General features: G+C 35.0%; 1 protein-coding gene across 24 annotated transcripts in view; it reads right to left on the minus strand.

Moving 5' to 3' along the window:
- LOC106874579 (single-stranded DNA-binding protein 3) overlaps nucleotides 1–21008 on the minus strand; it is a 186456-nt gene that overhangs the window by 60924 nt on the left and 104524 nt on the right. For 21 of the 24 annotated variants that reach the window (XM_089356841.1, XM_089356830.1, XM_089356838.1 and 18 more), the window contains one exon: nucleotides 8164–8244. The exons of the other annotated variants lie outside the window; for them this stretch is intronic. In XM_089356841.1, the coding sequence (XP_089212967.1) occupies nucleotides 8164–8244 (81 nt within the window). The remainder of the gene's footprint in view (nucleotides 1–8163; nucleotides 8245–21008) is intronic. 24 annotated transcript variants of the gene reach the window in all.

Consider the following 21008-nt stretch of genomic DNA (forward strand, 5'->3'; position numbering starts at 1 on the left):
CAGTTTGTAGCTTTGCTGGATAGCAAGTAACAAGTTAATCAGGTAGAGATTACAGAACAACAAGGTCAATCCGATAGAAATTACTGACCCGGAAAGTGTGTGTGTGTGTGTGTGTGTGTGTGTGTGTGTGTGTGTGTGTGTGTGTGTGTGTGTGTGTGTGTGCGCGCGTGCAATGAACCTAAAATTTACAACTCTGAATACATAAGAAATTAAAAGTGCTAAGGTTAAAAACATCAACATTAGTTTTTTTTTCCCCCCCCATCCTAATAAGTTTTTCCCTTCAGCTGTGTGTATGAGGGAGAGAGAGAGAGAGAGAGAGAACGAACCAACTTGCTGCAAGCTAAATCTATTTCAGTTCAATAAAATCATCAAATGTCCATTAGCACTTTTTTTTTTTTTTTTTTTTTTAAGCCCTTAACACTGTATGGGGAGGAGGTTTGATATTTCTCTTGTATGAAGGGACTGAATGAGGTGTGAAAGACTTAGAGATTGGAAACCATTAAGTTTTTACATGAATAAGCATATATTAAATTTAAAATTTTTTTTTTTTTTTTTTTTTTTGTTAAAGAAAGAAATGATAGCAAAATGAAAAAAAAAAAAAAAATATTTAAAAAAAATGTAATTATCATTCCAGAGTCCCATCATAAACAAAATGGTTGCTCTAGATCCACTTTAAAAAAGAATTTTTTTTTTTTTTTAATATCTACAAAACAAACCTAAATGAATACCTTGTTAATGAATGGAGTCAGATGCTATAAGATACTCTGTGATTTGTGAAGAATCTGACCAAACAGAATTTCACTGCAAACAAAACTCCACATGGAAAGTCTTAAAATGCTAAGTTTATTGCAACTCAGTTTGAACTGATTAATGTTTTTAACAACAACATGACAGGTAAAACTGTCGTGGGGTGTATCCGTGTGTGTATGTACAGGGTTGGACAAAATAATGGAAACACCTAGCAACATAATTTTTAAGCATCTATAAAAACGGCAAAAGCTTGTTTATTTTTGTTTTTTGATTTATCATTAGTGTTGCTTAATATGTTTTGCTAAAATTGCTGTTTCTTTTCAGATATCATCAGAAAAAGGTAATGAATTTTAATTCATTAAAATGACAGATCTATCGGACTTTCAAAGAGGTCAAATTGTTGGTGCTCATATGGCAGGCTCAACCCTGCCACTTATTTTTTGAAGCCTTGTACTTATTCTCTCAGTCTCTATGTTTAGTGTATCAAGAACTACTGTCTCAAAAGTAATGACAGCCTTTGAAAAAGAGAGAAAACCCTCCTCATCAAAACAAAACTCCGGAAGAATACCAAAACTTTCAGATAGGAACAGTCAGACTCTTATGCAAATTGTTAGAAAGGATCACAAAAGTACACCTCCCACAATTACTGCAGAGCTTAATGACCACCTTGAGAACCAAGTTTCCACAAAAACTGTTCGCTGGGAGCTGCACAAAGTCGGATTTCATGGGAGGGCTGCAATCAGAAAACTACTACTTTCAAAAACAAACATTGCAAAGTTTTAGAGTGAAGTAAAAACCTACACAATTGGTCCCTAGAGCAGTGAAAGAATGTTATTTTCTCAGACGAGTCATCCTTTACTTTATTTCCGACCGCCAGCTGAGTATATGTGTGGAGACAGCCAAAAGAAGCATTTGACCCAGACTGCCTTCTTCCAAATGTTAAACATAGAGGAGGGCCTGTGATGATGGGGGGGGGGGGGGCTATATATTGGAAATCCACCGGCTCAATGGTTTCCCTTCATAGCATATTTAATAGTCAAGACTATCTAAGTATTTTACCTGATCAAATTCATCCTATGGTTGCGGAACTGTTTCTGGAGGGAAACGCAATCTTTCAGATGATAATGCACCAATTCACACAGCTACAGTTGTTACTGAATGACACAAGGAACATTCTAGTGAAGTTGAACATCTTATCTGGCCACCACAGTTCCCAGATCTCAATATTATGGAACATTTATGGTGTATTTCAGAAGAACAAGTAAGGACTCGATATCCTCCATGATCATCACTACAAGAACTGGAGACTGTTTTAGCTGAAGAATGGACAAAAAATTCCTTTGGAAACAATTCAAACTTTGTACGAGTCCATACCTCGTAGAATTCAAGCTGTAATTACTGCCAAAGGCGGTCCTACCCCATATTAAAATTAATTTGTTTGAAATTTTAAGGTGCTTCCATTATTTTGTCCAACCCCTGTATGTATATCTAATTATTCTTTGAGTAATACATTAAAGTTTAAGGAAGAGGAAAATATTTTGTTTTAACCGATTTTTATTTTTAAGTGAATCATTAATATTCAAAGTTATAATAAAAATAAACAACCACTGCTAATTTGATCTCCACTAGATGTCAACCAATAGTTCAAACCCAGGTGAAACTTAGAGAAAAGCTAATATTTATAGCTGTTAGAAAAATTTCTTAAAATATTATGAATATGGTTTAAAACAGCAGCCACTAACTATGAATGTGTGGTTCAGTACACCAGTTTGTGATTGTGTGTGTGTGTGTGATATTGATATAGAGAGAAGAGAATGTGTAGAAAAAGATTACAAGTGCAAGAAAATTGTTAAAATTTATAAATTTACTATATTAATATTGCTAAAATAGGGGAAAGACATCAATTATAAACAAGAAACTGGGTCTCGCCATCACCACCACCAAGTAAATTTAAAATTACTAAAAGATCTTTACATCAACAGGCGTTAGATGTTGTTTTGAGAAGCCCCAATGAATTAAATTACCAAATTATAGCAAGTGCTAATGTTAAAATGAATAAGTATTGCCAGTTAAATGCTTTATAAGTAGCCATTCAGTGAAAAATCTATGCTTTATCTCTTTAATGGTTTTATATGTATGTGAGGAAACAAAAATCTTTTCTTAATAAATAACTGAAAATAATCTACTTAAACCTTTTGATTAATAACTTGCCTCAAACTGCCCCTGGTTCTATGGAACAATTTCCTATGTTAAAGTGATCTAAATTAAAACCTTTCATTAAAATTCCATGGAAATTTATGTTCTAAACAACAACTTATTACAACAGAAGTTTGGTAATAAAAAGATTAATAAAAATTCCATTAAAATAATAACAGTCTAATTTACGGCCTGTGTTCCAATCCACGAGAAAAGGAAATACATTTTGTACATTACAGATATTGGAATTGATACAGGTTATTCTTTATTTGTATGTGCCACCTCTACCATGAGTCCCTTCACCATACCATGAGTCCCTTCACCAAACTTAATCCTATTACATCTCATCCTCATCTAAACCAACACAACCATTATCCTTATGTTATTCACTCTCCCACTTCCAGGGCCCCATACAGTACCAGTCTGAAATTTCTTCTCTGAATGTGGACCATCATTGCCCTACACTACTTGTCACTGACCTGCAAAAGCGCAAGCTGAACATTAAGACACTGAAAGAGGACCTAGACAGGGAAAGGGCCATGTCCCAAGAAACTTCTCTTTTTTTTTTACATAAAAAGGTACAACTGGCACTGAGAAAATGAGTTAAATTTAACAAATTGAGGTAGATATATAGTTAATTAAATGACATTTTTATCAAGAAAACCTGCTTACAGTGTGGGTTAAAAAATAACTATAATTGATGTAGGCTCAGAAGTATAAACCATAATGGAAGTTAATTGTTACTGATGTAGACTGAAGTGTGTTTTATAGAGGTTACAGAATATAAGCAAAATGTTGGCTAAGGTGTATAACTGATGCAGACCAAGTAGTATAATGTTGGTTAAGGAGTATATTTATGATTTTGACTAAGGAGTTTGATATTAGCGGGAGAAATATGATGTAGGCTAGTTTGATGTACACTGAGAAATGAAAGAATAAAGTAGCGTAAGAAGTATAACAATGATGTAAGGAAGGGAGTTACCTAAAAGGTAAAATAATGAGTGTAAGTATGATGCTGCTCAAGGAGGAAAACTAGGATGTTGGTTATTGAGTGCAACTATGAAATAAGTAAAAAGATAACTTATAACATATACTAATGATTCCAAACTTTTTCACTATTAAAGGATCCTTTTTTATCTTTCTCTTTAACCACAGCTTTTGAAAGGCCTGCAAGCTGTGTAAGCTACTTTTATCAGCTAACAAACTTGTTTTCCGTGTTGAGTCCTCACTTGAAAGGTATATGTAAATGAATAAATATAATTATAAATGCAAATACATTTTACAGTGCAATCTTTTAAAAGACTGAACACTGGACCCCGCCAGAGTATGTGGACCCCAGATTGGGAAGCACTGATATAGACTAAGGAGTACAACTATGACGTTGGTTAAGGGGCAGAGCTGTAGTAGAAATATGATGTGAACAAAACAATAAAGTGATGTATCCAGCTATGTCAAGAGTTATTCAATCCTTTGCATAATGAACTGTAATTCAAAACTCTATACCCACAGTTGGTGAGCCCCACTTTCACAAAATATTAAATTCAACCAAGTTTAATTAATGTGGGGTACAAATTATATTGTTATACAGTAATCCCTAAGCTATTGTGGGTGTTACATTCTAAAACACCCCTACGATAGGTGAAAATATCTGAAGTCGAAACAGTACTGTCTATTTGTTTTTAATCATTTTCATAATTTGTATATATTTATTTTATTATAAATGCAAAACAACATCACAAAGGAATCGACATAAGTTTAAATAACAAACCACAATAGGTAACTGCAATATGGTGAGGGATTACTGTATATATATATATACCTAAATGATAAGCAGATATATATTTTAATATTTACATTTGTAAGGAATATGAAAAAGATGTAACAGTGAAATATTACAGCCATGACTATCCTGTCCTGTATTCAACCTAAGTGTGTCTAAGTCCACCTTACCACATTATATATGTCTTCCTTTCTCAGATACCAGAGTGTCATTTGAGGGAAATATGGATCTTTTTTTCTAGCAAGTGATGTGATCAATATTGTTTCAAAGGACATTAAATTCAGGTTAGCAATGAGAGTTGTGGTGGTTTAAAAACTAGATAGCTTTAAATTTAGCAGATTTAACAAAGTTTACGATATAGTATGTGTTTTCATTGAACATTAAAAACATAGAAACTGTAAATAATGTTTTTAATTTTTATTGTAAGTCCTCTTCAATTTTGTTTTTGGCATCATCATCATTATTATTATTATTATTATTATTATTATTATTATTACTACTACTACTACTACTACTACTACTACTACTGCTGCTGCTGCTGCAATTGACAGCAGTGGATGGACAAAATGAATAGAGCAACAAGTAACATGCTATGCAGTATTTAGTTATATTACTTTGTTCTCAGTTCATACGTTCCCAAGGTCAACTCTACTTCTCATTCTTCAGTGAAGTGGTAGTCAATAAATTAAGACCCAGTGAAATACTAAGGTTGATTCGACCAACTACGCTCTTTCTTGTACCTCTATTAGAAATTATTATTAGTATTATTAAGGTAGCAAAATGCTTAACAGCAATTCTTCTAGAGATTTACGCTCCGAGTTCAAATCTCACTGAGGTTGATGCTTGCCTTTTATCCTTTCATGGTTCAATAAATTAAGTACTAGTAAAACACTGGGAGACAATGTGAGCAATTACTCCCTTCCCCAAAATTTCAGGCCTTGTACCTTTAGTAGAAAGGATTATTATTATTGTTATTATTATTATTATTTGGCATGGCAGAATTATTAGAGTGTTGGATGAAATGCCTTGCATTTTCCCCTCCCAAAGCCAACTTTGCCTTTCAACATTTTAGGGATCAATAAAAGTGTCAGTCAAGTACTGAGGCTGATATAACCAACTGACCCCTTTCTTCGTCTAAAATTCCAGCCATTCTACCAAAGTTAGAATCAATCACAACAAACTTGTTAGAATGTTGCACAGAACATCATGCAGTGTTTGTTCCAGGTCTTAGCAGTCAATTTTGCCTTTCCACTGGTTCAGGTACTGTAATCCATTTTGTTTGGTGAACAACCCCACCAAAAATGTGTGCCTATAATTTTTACGCGCATCCTATATTTTAAGTTAAATCTTTCCTCCTTCCTACTATCTTCCACAATAGTTGCCTGCTGAAATTTCTCAATTAATCAAAGGTTGTTTTGTTTTGGTTTTTTTTTCGGTTTTTTTTTTTTTAATTCATTTAAAACAGCCAAATTTATTGAACCTATTTTGTATGATTTAGTAATAGAGCATATGTTTATGATTGAATATTGTCCAGTCGAAGTGGCCTGAAGACAGACAGTACAGGACAAGAGACCATTGACGCATCACCATAGACTATTTCGTTGGGCTAATTGTTTTTTTTTTATTATTGAATATTGTTTTAGTGCGCACATACAAGCTGTATGTATGAGAGAGATAGAAAGAGAGAGAGAGAGACAGACAAACAGAGACAGTAGAAGGTGAGTTCAGATCTTGACAGTGAGAAGTTCATTCAGAGTATAGTACATCTTACTCAACAATAATGCTTTATTTAACGAATATAAAATGAATTATTAATGGTCACTGTGACAAGTTAAGATGTGACTATCTCTACAAATGTCTACCAATAAATAACCTAGTCAAGAAAGTCAAAAAAATATTGCACTGAATTAATAATAAATATAAAACATCACTAAAGTTGGCTTAATACATGGAGTGATACCCTCACCCTTTCAGTGTGAATGTCCAATCAGTCTAGGGCTCTTTATACACAAATGCATGCAATAAAAGGAGGAAAAAACAAAATGGCAGAAAATTTTGTCACAGAACAAAGAGTTTCTAGAAAAGAAAGACAAAGAGTAGGGTGGGCACACAGGGTAGATTAAAATGGTAAAATGACTAAGATGATAAAATAAAAAAAATAGAGAAAATAATTTTTCAAATAAAAATTTTTAACTAAAACCAATAATTGAAAAACAAAAATAGTAATACTAATGTGGCAAGTTACAGCTTATTAACAAATTAAAGAAAATTTCTTCTCTTGAATACATATTGTCAGTTCTAATGATGATATAAAACTGAAGAGATTGTCAAGGTTACGAGGATAATTCCAGACAGACATACATATATGCATATACATACATCTCTCTCTCTCTCATATATATATATATATATATATATATATATATATATATATACATACATATATAAAATGTATGTATATCTGTGTGTATATATATATATATATACACACGCAAAATATAGAGAACTACTAAACTGGGCAGTAGGGGCTTAAATTGGACTGTTTCTTCAGATTATTTCTACCTTTATTCCTAAATATAATTAATGGTTTTAAATTTTGCCAAAATGGCAGTAATTTTGGGAGAGAGGATGAGTCGATTACATTGACCCCAGTGTTCAACTGGTACTTATTTTATCAACCCTGAAAGGATGAAAGGCAATGTTGACCTCAGCAGAATTTGAACTCAGAATGTAAAGACGGATAAAATGCCACTAAGCATTTTGCCCGGTGTGCTAACGATTCTGCTAGCTCACTGCTATATTCCTAAAGATAATAATACTATCATTTAGAGCTATTAGAGACACATTGAAACCAACAGCTGGTCTGTTAAGTATCACATTGCAAAACGTATTGTTATATACATGGATGCTAATGTAGTAGTGTTTGTGTTAATATCTTATGTAGAGACACTGGTGCAACCCAACTAATGATCAAACTATATAAACTAATCTTTTTAAAACCTTATTACTAATTGTAATTGTGACGAAATTTGACTGTCTAAGGGAGATAAGAAATAGAGAGTGTAATCAGAAGCCATAAAACTGTTTGCCCCACATTTGAACTTGCAAATATTTTTTTGTATTGAGAACTAAAAATTACCTATAACCTCTACATAATGCTTCACTTATTACCTGCATTAAGGTATTGCAAAGCACAAAACACTTTATCTCAGTTTGGTTCCAAAGTTTAAAAATGTACACTTCTAGGTCTTACAAGTCAATTCTTCAAATATAAACTGTAAAGTGGAAGCACTTCTAGCAAAGAACTTAGGTCTCCTCTTCTGATAAAGGAACTGCAGAAACTTATTTCTAAATGTTACTAATTCCTTACAGCTTAATCGAACAAACAGAAACAAACCACAGCTCCAATATTGAAATCTTCAGAGCATTTCACTTACAGTAAAAAAACCTGGCATCGGACCTCCTGGCATTCCATCTTGAGGTGGCATTTGACCTAGTGGACTTGGTGCTGCTGCATTCTAAGAAATGTACAAAACAAAAAAACAGAACTATTTTTTAAGAATGTTATCAAAAAAAATTTTAAAAAAACAATCAGCTGTCAAATAAAATAGAAGCCGTTTGTAAAATAGAAATAGCAGCAAAGAAACAAAAATTTAAGTAAAATTAGCAACAAACAATTTAGCTTCAGCAGAGGCAAACAAAAGAGAACAAAAAGAATTAAACATAAAAAAGAAACCTATTATAAATACAATAATTTTTATGATATAGTGAATATGAGGATGGATGGTGATATACATATACATATGTTTGGGTGTAAAAGCAAAAGAAAATGTACTCAATACATTTAGTAGATACTATTCATTCAAAGCATATGATTCACTTTGTTGCTATACTGTTTATACAAAAGGGTAGTGACAGAGTGAATAAACAACTACACATTAATTTATACATATATAGACCATACCCATCACTTGCAAGCAAATACGACCTGGTAGCATATATTATGCTGTTATTGTGTCTATGTAGTGGACAAGCAGATATCCTCTCCAATATCACTGAAAAGTTTTACTAGAACAAGGTTCATATGATCCATACAAGCATGGAAAATTGGACATTAAAGTAATGATGATGATGATGATGATGATACTAAAATAATACAATATAGTATGTATTAAATATACGAGGTGCATGCAAAAAGCATCTGACTTCATTTTTTCCTGCCTAAATTAATGCCATGTGGGCAAAATCCTTTGGGTGAGAGGTGACAACACCCTTCATGCACATGTATGAAAATTTTTGCACCAATATGCCATGTCAGTTCCTGGCTGTTTTGCCTAGAGTTCAAATGTGTAGTGCGTGCTCGTCAGATTTTTGTTTTCATGCAAGATGACCTGAATGCATCAAGCAGAGACAATGCATCGAGTTTTCCCAAAAGCTTGGTGATACTCAAACTCAATCCATCCAGAAGATTCAGCAGACCTTTGGTGATGATGCCATGGGCAAAACTCAGATCAAGGTGTGGTACAACTGCTTAAGACTGTCGTGTAACAATCCAGGAAATTGCTCACAAAGTAGGAATAAGTACAGGATCAGTGCATTCCATTTTAACAGAGGATTTATACATGCAGGGAGTGTTGGCGAAATTCACCCCGAAGGTACTGGCAGGGCAGCAAAAGCAATTCTGCATGGAAATCACTCAGGACATGCTGGACTGTTAAAACCACAACCCCAAACTTCAAAAACACCATCATCACTGGTGATGAGACATAGGTTTATGATCTCTACTCGATGCATTTGGTCATCTTGTGTAAAAACAAAAATCTGACAAGTGTGCACTGCATGTCAGCATTCTAGGCATAGCAGCTGGGAACTGATGCAGCTTATTGGCATGAAAATTTTCATGCATGCAGAGGAAGGGTGGTGTCACCTGCCACCCAAAGGATTTTATCCATAAGGCATTAATTTTTCCAGGAAAAAAATCAAGCCGGAGTCTTTTTGAATGCATTTTATACATGTATTTTATAATATGTATGTGTGTGTATATTAAATATAATGTACACATATATATTATACATTGTGTGTGTGTGTGTGTGTGCGTGTGCGCACACACATGTGTACTAAAGCCTATAAATGTTTTAGATCCTTTCATTTCTTTCCATGACACTACTTGAGGAGAATGGTGATGCCATTTTTACATTTCCTGTAAATAATACATCCGGTAACGGAGCACTTTTGATTTGTAATGATCACTGGGAAACAATATTTTAAAATCCCTTAGGCAAGGCTTAGTGACAGAGAGGACTTCTGGCTGTAAAATTGTAAAATACAGCCTCAATATATTTTCTTTCAGCCCATGCAATCTTAGAAAGGCAGACATAAAATCTCTAATTAGAGTTGAAAAAAGAGGATAAATGATGAACATTTCTATGTGAATATAACTCCAGCAAAATTTTAGTTTAGTCGCGAATAAATGTCAAAAATCTCATAAGTTCTAATTTTAATATATTTTCATTAACACAAGGCTTTTATACAGTTTTCTAATGATTTTATCTAAAGTGTATGTCCATGAGATTCATGTTAAAAAAAATTATAATCAATGATGCTTAAAGGTATAATGATTTTAAACAAATGGATAAAGTCCTATTTTGGTGTACATTTTTGTTGGTTATGCTTTTGGTTTATTTTCCTTTTTAGTTGCACACACACACACGTGCACACACACACACATCATAAAATCCTATCTTCACATTGAAGCTAAAATCAAATGCAAAAGTTAGAAAATATTGTAATAACTGGTTCCAAATTTTGGTGCAAGGCCACAAATCTCAGGAGTGGGAGTAAGGTGATTGTATCAACCCGTGCTCAACTGGTATTTATTTTATCGACCTCAAAAAGATGAAAGGCAAAGTTGAACTCAATAATAATAATAATGTGTGGGAAGACTAGCTATGTACAGAATAAATGCATAATGTGTAATGTAAATATACTTATTTGTATGTATTAACATTAAAAAAATGTAAAAACTATGTAAGAACATATATACTCCAGCAAATACTAATTATGCCCAGCATATTTTCATCCCAAAAAATGTGGCTTTTATGGTCCCTTTTAACATAGCTCCCAACTTCCTCATTAAATTGCAAAACCGACTTTCTTTTGGCGACTACTGCCATGCCTGCATTTTAAGCTTATTCACATATTACATGTAGAGTGCACGACTGAGTATCATTTTCTCAGTAACATTAAAAAATTCTATGACACTGAACTTAGAACCTATTCAAATTGCATACACTGAAATTATACATGCATACATACATACATACAGAGAGAGAGAGAGAGAGATTGTGTGTGTGTGTGTGTGTGTGTGTGTGTGTGTGTGTGTGTGTGCGCACGCGCATGTGTTTTTCATATTCAAGTTTCATCTTTCTGACCACTTTTATCACACACTAAAATATGACTTAACTAACAAATGTTGCACCCTTATAGGTTTAAAAGGGTGCATGCTCTTCATATTTAAAAGGGTGCATGCTCTTCATATTGTTAATTATAAATTACAGTGTGGCTCTTTCAGTTTTAAAATAAAATAATTGTTAATAATTTGTAGTAAATAACAATTTACACAAGCAGTTTTTCTTTTTATTATTATCATTCTTTCACATATATTATACATTGTATAGATCTGTGAAGGAATTAACAAGATTTTGGACATTCTTCACTTCCTGGTCCTTCTGAGATGATATAATACACACATAGGATGCCCTCACCCCATACATTCAACTAAATCCAAACAGTTTGCAGCAAGAAGCATCACTAGAAGCAGAGAAGAGCAAAGGTCTAAAGGACTAAAGCAAATGCATGCATTTGAACTTCAATGAAGATGAAATTAATCTGATCCTGCCTGACAGGATAGACAAGCCAGAACTGAAGTAATTCTAGGTACAGAGGAATTGGCTTGCAACTGAAACTCAAAGATGACGATGCAGAAAACAAGAGTACGTTTCTCAAGCAAATAAAATTCAGCTTTCAACTGAGATTCCAAAGCAAACAGACAGGACACTCAGGCAGATACCTCAAGTAGAGTAATTTGGTTTTCAACAGAATCAAAGACAAGAGATATCTCTATCAAGTGTAGCATTATAGTTTAGAGCCAACAGGAAAAATAAGGTCAGAAAGCTTGGCACTTTTTGCAACAAGCTCACTTTGAACAAGTCATTTCTGAGTGAACCATAGACTCTTTTCTCTTGAAGTTCCAGGAAAGTTTTGAACATAGCTTGAACATCCATATCAATTAGTCTTCCTTGACCAAAAACATGTATTATTACTATTACACAAATTCCAAGTATTTAGAAAAGAAATAGGTTTTAAAATAGATCACACATCAACTTCAAGCAAGTATTGCTGAACTTCTGTCAACAGTGAACACAGAGCAAAACATTGTCTTGCTAAAGTCATCATCTCTTTAAATGACAAACAAGGTATAAAATTTTGTGTTTGAAGGCATGTGGAGATACAAAAAAGATTTATGTGCCAAACATCATACTGGATTGTCACCAACTTCAAAGAGATTGCACTTGCTATATTGCTGTATCTGGAATTTCAGCTATTTTGCCCCCACAAAGAGAGATCCCTTCAAATGCAAGATTCCTATTTAAATAACTACTGAATGAAATTGCAGCTGACCTATCAAGTGATGAGATACTTATAGAACATAAATAAATCTCTGATTAGGTGGAAACTTATAAAATGTATGAGACTGCAACAAGCCATTAGCTGTACTGCTGTCTGGTGACTTGAAGCAAATTTTGCCAAGTTGTATACCACTGTGCAAGACCACAAATTGTTGAAGTAATTGTTGGGATCACGTGGAAACAATGGAGCTGAAAACCAAGCCTTGACTATATGTAATCCTGATGAATGAGAAATTGCAAATTACCTTCTAGAAGTAGGGAAAGGGTAACATTTCTACTGAGCTAAAATAAGCATATTAAAAATCCTTCTCCTTAATAACCTTTGCCCTGCATATAGTAATCTCCCTGAACTATGCAATTTGGTTGGGTGAATGAATTCAAGTGGACTAGATTCCCAGATGACAGAAGATGTAAAAAAAAACAAAATAAAAACTCTTTAAGTATATTATGAAGATCAATATTTGATTTCATAAAACTACTCTACTTTTTCCACCACACATTCATGAATGAAAGAAGGAAAATTGCATCATACTTTTGAGAAACTTAGATCCTATAAATTGGATATTCTAATGGTACATTACAAGCTACAGCATCATCTTACATAAATAATTCTATGATTGAAGCTGAGGTGGCATCAAGGCCCAATGCTGGAACCAAGCTGTTGATTCCAAAAGATACCTCTTGTGTTTCAAGATATGGAGTTATTTTTCATGATTACTTGCAACCAATTTCCTGTCAATCAAGCCTTTACTTGAGATGCAACATGGCACAGAAGCAGACAATTGAACAGATTGGAATATACCTATCAACACGATTCTTCTTACATGGTCAAATGTATATTGGAGTTTGGAAGAAAGCAAATGTAAAAGGCTGGAAGAAATGAAAAAGATACATTCCCTGACAACTGTTTCTACTATCATATAATGTCTACACTTCACCCTATTTTGAATGGAATTAATATGTAGTTTCTTTTGTTGTTAGAACAAGAAAATACAATGGGTCAGTTGGAAGAGTCACTGAATGGCAAAACAAGCATTCAGCAGAAGCTGGAAGAAGTATTGCATGAGAGCAGTGTTTCTTCTAGGAGAGGTCCCTCAACCTTCGACCACTCAGTTAAGTTTCTACAAGAATCATTAAGCTGTGTGGTTAAAGCCAATCTTAAGGTGTAGTTACAAACACAAATGGCTGTGTTATAAATAGCTGCACTGACTGATCAGTATCACAACAACCACTGAGTTGAACTTTCGCAATCATTATTGATCTGTCATCAGAACCATCACTGATCTTTCACAACAATTAGCATACTGAACTGGGTCAGTATAACTATCAGTGGACAACTTCAATACAGTCGACACTATATCTATAAAAGCCTTGTCATTAGTCAACACTATATAAAAGCTATGCTGATAAAAAGCCACCAGAGTTGTCATTGAGCTGTGTCATGCAATCCGAACAGAATGTTTCATTTGGATAAACTCAGAGCTGAGATATTATAACCACCATTAAGTTGTGTCATTACATCACAATAAATACTCAGATGAGTCATTACAACCACCACTGAGCTCACAGAACAACTAGTCATAAGTCAACACTGAGTTCACACAACAACTGAGTCATTACAGTTGACACCTAGTTCACACTACAACTACTTGTATGCTGCACCATATTTCAAATCAACGCCCTGCTATGTTGTTCTTAACAGTTTTTCTGATATATTTATGATGACTGAGCTCTGTCAACATAAAAAAAAAAACTGTTGACGTCTTTCTTTACTTGCATTATTGAGCTGTGTCATTCAAGCAACTGATGGTATGTCATTACAACCAGCTCTGATATGTATCATTAGAAACCAAAGGGTTGTGTCAATGCAACCATAGCAAATCTATGTCACTGCAACCAATACTGACCTCGCCTGCATTGTAACCACCACTGCTGAGTTGTGCCCAGTAAATCATTAAATATTTTGAAGCGATTTCACACTGTATTTATTTCATTCATTCTTACAAATGTTTAGATGTTATTTAACTAAACTTTTTTTCTTTTTCATAATTCATTGATGCTAGTTCCACCTGACTGGCCTCAATGCCGGTGACACATAAAAAGCACCCACTACACTCACGGAGTGGTTGTAGTTAGGAAGGGAATCCAGCTGTAGAAACCTTGCCAGATTGGAACCTGGTGCAGCCTCCTGGCTTGCCAGTCCTCAGTCAAAATGTCTAACCCATGCCAGCAAGGAAAGTGGACATTAAACAGTGATGATGATAGATAGATAAACTGAAACAGTTTGAAACTGTTTCATGCTACTGTGATTCTTCAGTGATATGAAACCCTAGATACAAAAAGTTTCAGTTTCAATAAAATTACCATATCCTCAACATGTATTGAGCATTCCTCTCTTTCAGCTGGCATAAACCAACATATGTATACACCTATACACACACACACACACACACACACACAAATAAATATGTATACATATATAACATTAACTAGCAGAAAGAAGCAGCCTTGATGGGATCCAGAACATAAAGAGTTATACCTAAATACCCCAAGGCATTTTGTCTGATATACTAACAATGATGATTTCTTTTATTTGCCTCCAGGGCAATGGGTGGGGCGGGGTTGAGATTTAATAAATAACAAAACAAATAAGGTTAATTTTATATATTTACAGTATCTATAATGAATATATTGTTGTATCATAAAGTTAGTAATATGAAAAAGAGAATTTGTAAAGTCTTGGGGGTTAGATTGAATGGGGAGGGGTGCATTAGGAGTGGGGGACAGGCATGTTGAAAGAAAGAAGAAAAATAAAGTCATCAGTTTATACAAGGTCATGACCTCTCTTCTGAACAAAGGGTTGTAAAAATAGCCCATCACCTGGCTGAACAAGAGAGCAGGTCATACTGTAGTTTTGTAACAGCTGGGTAAGAAAGGATAGACAGTGGGAGTATAAAAGAATATCAGTATATTGTTCTCTCCTACATCACCTGCATACACCACTCTGTCACTTCTTACTAATGCCTGCCTTATATCACTTCTTCTTCTACATGGTACAATGATTTCTAACATTTCCAGAGGGCCAGAGATAAAAAGGAGTCACATGATGTCTCTCTCACATATCTAACACAGTCTGTTGTTAAATTTCAATGAGCTAAGATTATCCAAAAATTTAGTAATCAAAAACACCTAGGAACACTTAAACACACCTAAAAACAACAGAGATAATTCCAATAAAAGCAGTTGATAGAAAATTTAGGACAATATGTAGATTGTAGGGAACTTCATGTTTAAAGTGAACTAGGATCTTGTCGAGTTTCATCCAACTACTTGAAGTATTTTAAATGTTCAGATCATTTAAAAAAAATATAGTTTTGCATGTTGATAAAAAATTCTCATTCATATATTTCTAGAAATTAATATCTAAAGAAGTTACAAAAGTAGAAAATTTGAAATATTTCAAATAGTTGGAAGAACAGGTGAAAACAATGGATATGTTTAAGGAATTTTCAGAAGATGTCAGTTTCTAAAACTTAATGCCTTACTATCAGAATTCTCTCCTGAGGTATTTTCCCTCGGTTATATTGTCGATATATCAAATCTAGTACATGACTAGTGTATACTTTATCAGTTCTGGAAAGATGAGAGGCAACGTTAACTGAAGGAGACAAAAACCAGATAATATGGCCCAATATTTTTTTCCAAGTCCCCTGAACCAGTGACACATAAAAGACACCCAGTACATTCTATGGAGTGGTTGTTGCTAGGAAGGGCATTCAGCTGCAGAAACCAAGCCAAAACAGGTAAGAGTCTGGTGTAGCTCTCTGGCTTTATCAGTTCTAGTTCCAGTCAAAATGCCCAACCCATACCAGCGTGGGAAACAGATGCTAAATGATTATGATTATGATGATGAGTAGAGAATGAGATGAAATTACAATCAGGAAAGACAATAGTGTTTGTTAGTCTTTTATTCTTTTTTTTTTTTTTTTTTTGTATTATAAACCTTTTAAATTCGTGTCCAAGTTAACTTTATCCTTTTGATGGATATAAAGTAAGTCCCAGTCAAATACTGACATCAGTCTACCCAGCAATACTCTCGTTTCCACAAGTTTCAACCTTTGTGAAATTTTTAGTTGAAGAGATTCTGCTTTAGTAGATTCTATCCATCATACAAGAATGGAAATCAAAGTAAAACCAGCCTGATGTATAAATAGAATACAGAAGTACTAAGTGCTGTAAGCAATCTAGTCTAACATTTCACTGTTCTTGAAGAGGATCACACATATTTAAAAGGGGGGAAAAAATAGGATGGTGCAACACTGATTACCTTTTAGAAAGGCCTCATTGGCATAAATCAAGCAGAAAATGGGGTTAATTATTAGTTATACCTGACACTTAACCCTTTTGTGACCATATTTCTGTTGAAATACTGCTTTTATTTCAAATAATGTTGAAATGATGAAGTTAGCAGAATAATTTCTTCAATAAGTTTATGTTTGGAATAAAAATTAATGAGAAATTTCGCTGGAAAGTTTAAATTTAGATCTCTTTAAAACAAAAGAAAAAAGCCTATATCAGGCAAGTTGGTGTTGAATAGGTTAAACAACAACGTTACTACTTATGATTAGTTTACAAAATATTTCTCTAGTAACATTGAATATCAGTGAAGTTTAGACAATATTAACCCTTTAGAATTTAAGTCGGCCAAATCTGGCCCAACTATTCAACTTGTTTCAGATGTAGACTGGCCAGATCTGGCCCCTCAGACCTACCTATCAATGTCATTCTGAAAAAATAAATAATATTATCGAAATCTTGAAGCTATGAGAAAACGCATGTTTAATTTCAAGACAATATCAATGAATAAACATTGCATTTGACCAAGTAATTTGAATGTTAAAGGGTTAAAAGTGTTTTCTAAAAGGCAAAAGAGGGAGGTGGAGTGGGAGACAGACAGAAGACAGGTGAATTTAGGCATGATGGGACATGACAGCTTTGGCAAAATAGGCTTTACAGTTGCTGTGTATATGTGCATATATATGTGTGTGTGTAAAATATATATATTTATCGAAGTAGAACAAGGAACCATGAAACATAGTACATCCCTTTCCACCACCTATCCACTACCATAATTACTACTACCAGTACCATGGCCACAAATCTTCAATAAAGATCTAGGTCTCTCTCCCTCTACCATTCCTCTCTATACATTTCTGTAAATTGGTTTCAAAAGGAGCTGCACCTGCACTAGGACTGCTGGATTAAAGTGTAGAAAGAGGGGAAAGGATTAACATTATTACTATCACTACTACAAGAGGTGGCAGTGGTAATAGTAGTAGTAGTAGTAGTAGTAGCAGCAGCAGCAGAGGTGTTGGTGGTGGTGACTGATGCAGTTGAAATATAAACAGCATCAACAGAAACCCCCACTTCCTTTACAAAGCTATTGTGTACTCCCTAGTTCGCTCCCTTCCACCATAATGAACTGGAATTATATACGTGTACGCATGGAAGCATGCACCCATCTTTTTCATACATACATGGACAGATGTGATTGTATATTTGTATGTGTATGTGTGTGTGTGTGTGTGTGTGTGTGTGTGTGTGTGTGTGTTATTTCTTTACTACCCACAAGGGGCTACACACAGAGGGGACAAACAAGGACAGACAAACGGATTAAATCGATTATATCGACCCCAGTGCGTAACTGGTACTTATTTAATCGACCCTGAAAGGATGAAAGGCAAAGTCGACCTCGGCGGAATTTGAACTCAGAACGTAGCGGGCAGACGAAATACCGCTGAGCATTTCGCCCGGCGTGCTAACGTTTCTGCCAGCTCGCCGTGTGTGTGTGTGTGTGTGTGTGTTCCTTTATTCCTTTACTTGTTTCAGTCATTTTTACTGTGGCCATGCTGGAGCACTCCCTTTGAGGGTTTTTTGGTCTCTTTTACTGAACTGCTAGGTTACAAGGAACACACCAACATCATATACATGACACTGAAGCTCATAGGAGCTTCCTATGCGTTGTTAAGTTAAAATTCTGTTGTGGTCAACTTTGATTTTCCACTTTTCAGAAGCAAGAAAACAAAGTGCCAGCAAGAGAAGCAAGGAGGAAAGGGGGTGGGTGGGGGTGGATTGAGCAATATCAGAGTGTTTCAACTCAATGCATTCTGACTGAAAATTTCACCTCTGTTCACAGGAAAAACAATGGGTCTTTTGGAACCTGGCAAAGAACAGTGGTGAGCTTGTGAAGACTAAGCAAATGCTCAAGTATTTCATCAGGTACCATCCATGCCAGCAAAACAGCTCACAGAAAAAAGGATGCAAGGAACCTTGCACTCAACAGATGATTGACTACATATACTCTCTCTTTTTTACTCTTTTACTTGCTTCAGTCATTTGACTGTGGCCATGCTGGAGCACCGCCTTTATAGACAAGCAAATCGACCCCAGAGCTTATTCTTTGTAAGCCTAGTACTTATTCTATCGGTCTCTTTTGCCGAACCGCTAAGTTACGGGGACGTAAACACACCAGCATCGGTTGTCAAGCGATGCTGGGGGGACAAACAGACACACACACACATACATACATACATATATATATATACACACACAGATATACATATACACGACAGGCTTCTTCCAGTTTCAGTCTACCAAATCCACTCACAAGGCTTTGGTCGGCCCAAGGCTATAGTAGAAGACACTTGCCCAAAGTGCCACGCAGTGGGACTGAACCCGGGACCAAGTGGTTGGTAAGCAAGCTACTTACCACACAGCCACTCCTGCGCCTATGTATATATTTTATACATATATAACATATTTATGTACACACACACACACACACTAAAGCATGCCTGCCAGAAAAAGCAAGCATTTGATGATGATGGTCCCTGCGTGTGTGTGTGTGTGTGTGTGTGTGTGTGTGTGTGTGTGTGTGTGTGTGTGTGCGTGCGTGCGTGCGTGCGTGCGTGTGTGATCATTATCTATCTTTGCTACATCCCTGCCAGTCTGAAGGGATGACTAAAAAGAAGAGCATCCATCCATAGAATACTGCCCAAAACAGGACAGCATGAAAAAGCAGATGTATAATGCTGCTGTAGATGATGTATACTCTAAATATCAACATTTCATATCTATATCAACATACACACAAATATGCAAAGACATTTGTGTATGGGTGTGGATGTGTATGCATACATATATCACATGTATGTGTATGACTAGATGCATGTGAGTGCACCGGTATACATTCATGCACATGTTAGTTATTTTATTTTTAACAGAAATTATAAAAAAGAAATCTACCATCTTGGCCAGAGCAAAGGGTGAGGAATGGTAGTTTGATACACAGAAAGAAAAACAAAAAAACAGAAAAACAGTGAGAATTCTTTTCCCTACAATTTCTGTACTGATCATATATTATTCAACTAGGTAAGCACTACACACATACAGACACACACACACACACACACATATGCACCCACTTATGTGTGCGGATATATATATACTTACATACACACACATGTATACATGCACTCGTACATATTTATGAACACATACCACAAATAACATGAGAGAGTGATAGAAACAATAAGTAGGAGACAGTTAATTCTTCTCCATCACTACTACTGCTGCTGCTACTACTACTACTATTAGAGGGTCAAAATATCCTGCATGTCTTTGAACTGGCAGGAGAAGCTGGAGTGTTCCTGGCTCACAACTGATACTAGCTGCTTTGGAGCCAAGTAGAGGCGGCAGGAATAGCTACAGAACCTCTCTAACAATTGTCTGGCTCCACTGCTTCCACTGATGCCATTGCAGTTGCTTGTTGTCATAGGAACCAAAATACTGTTTCCATTGCAATCTGCTAAAATCTATGACATTAACTTTCAACACTCCTGATTTTTGATGGCAAAAAGTCATGTACAACCCACATGGAGGGCTATTTTAGTATTGGGTATCACCCAACATAGTATATATACTAGTAAAGTATCGTAGGCTTCAATGTAAATCAACTTTATTCCACTCCTACAAATATGTGACAGCCAGTTTCAATGCATTTTTCATATTTAGTTCTCATTACATGAGTTAAAATTCTATTATAATCAATCTAGCCTTTCATGCCTCCTGCAGAGTCAAGAAGTACCAGTAGTATATGTAGGTCATCCTCTACAAAAGTTTATAAGAACAGGCCTACGTAGGAAACTATTATTATCGCAGCTAACTTTCAAGGATATTACAAAGATATGAACAAATCCAGCAACAACTTATTAGTTAAAGCAAGAAGTGATATTATGTTTACTTTTTGTTTTCTGACTTAATCTAAAACAAAAACAAATGTACTCATAGGATTTCCCGCTGAATGGCTTTGCAGGTGTGTGGCACAAGGAGAAGCAAAAAAAAACAAAACAAAACAGAACTTGACAAAGTCACTGAGTGGCAAAACACATAGTGTGGGAAAATGACAAGGGATGGGTAACATGAATGGGTTCAGGAAGATGGTGGGGTAGCCAGGTAGTTGAGAGAAGGAGTTGCTGACACAATTCACTACAGTAGAAAAATATATGTTCTAAGGGTGTTAATGAGTGAAGAAA

The sequence above is a fragment of the Octopus bimaculoides genome, chromosome 8, assembly GCF_046866305.1.
Source record: "Octopus bimaculoides isolate indiv1 chromosome 8, ASM4686630v1, whole genome shotgun sequence".
Taxonomy (NCBI): domain Eukaryota; kingdom Metazoa; phylum Mollusca; class Cephalopoda; order Octopoda; family Octopodidae; genus Octopus; species Octopus bimaculoides.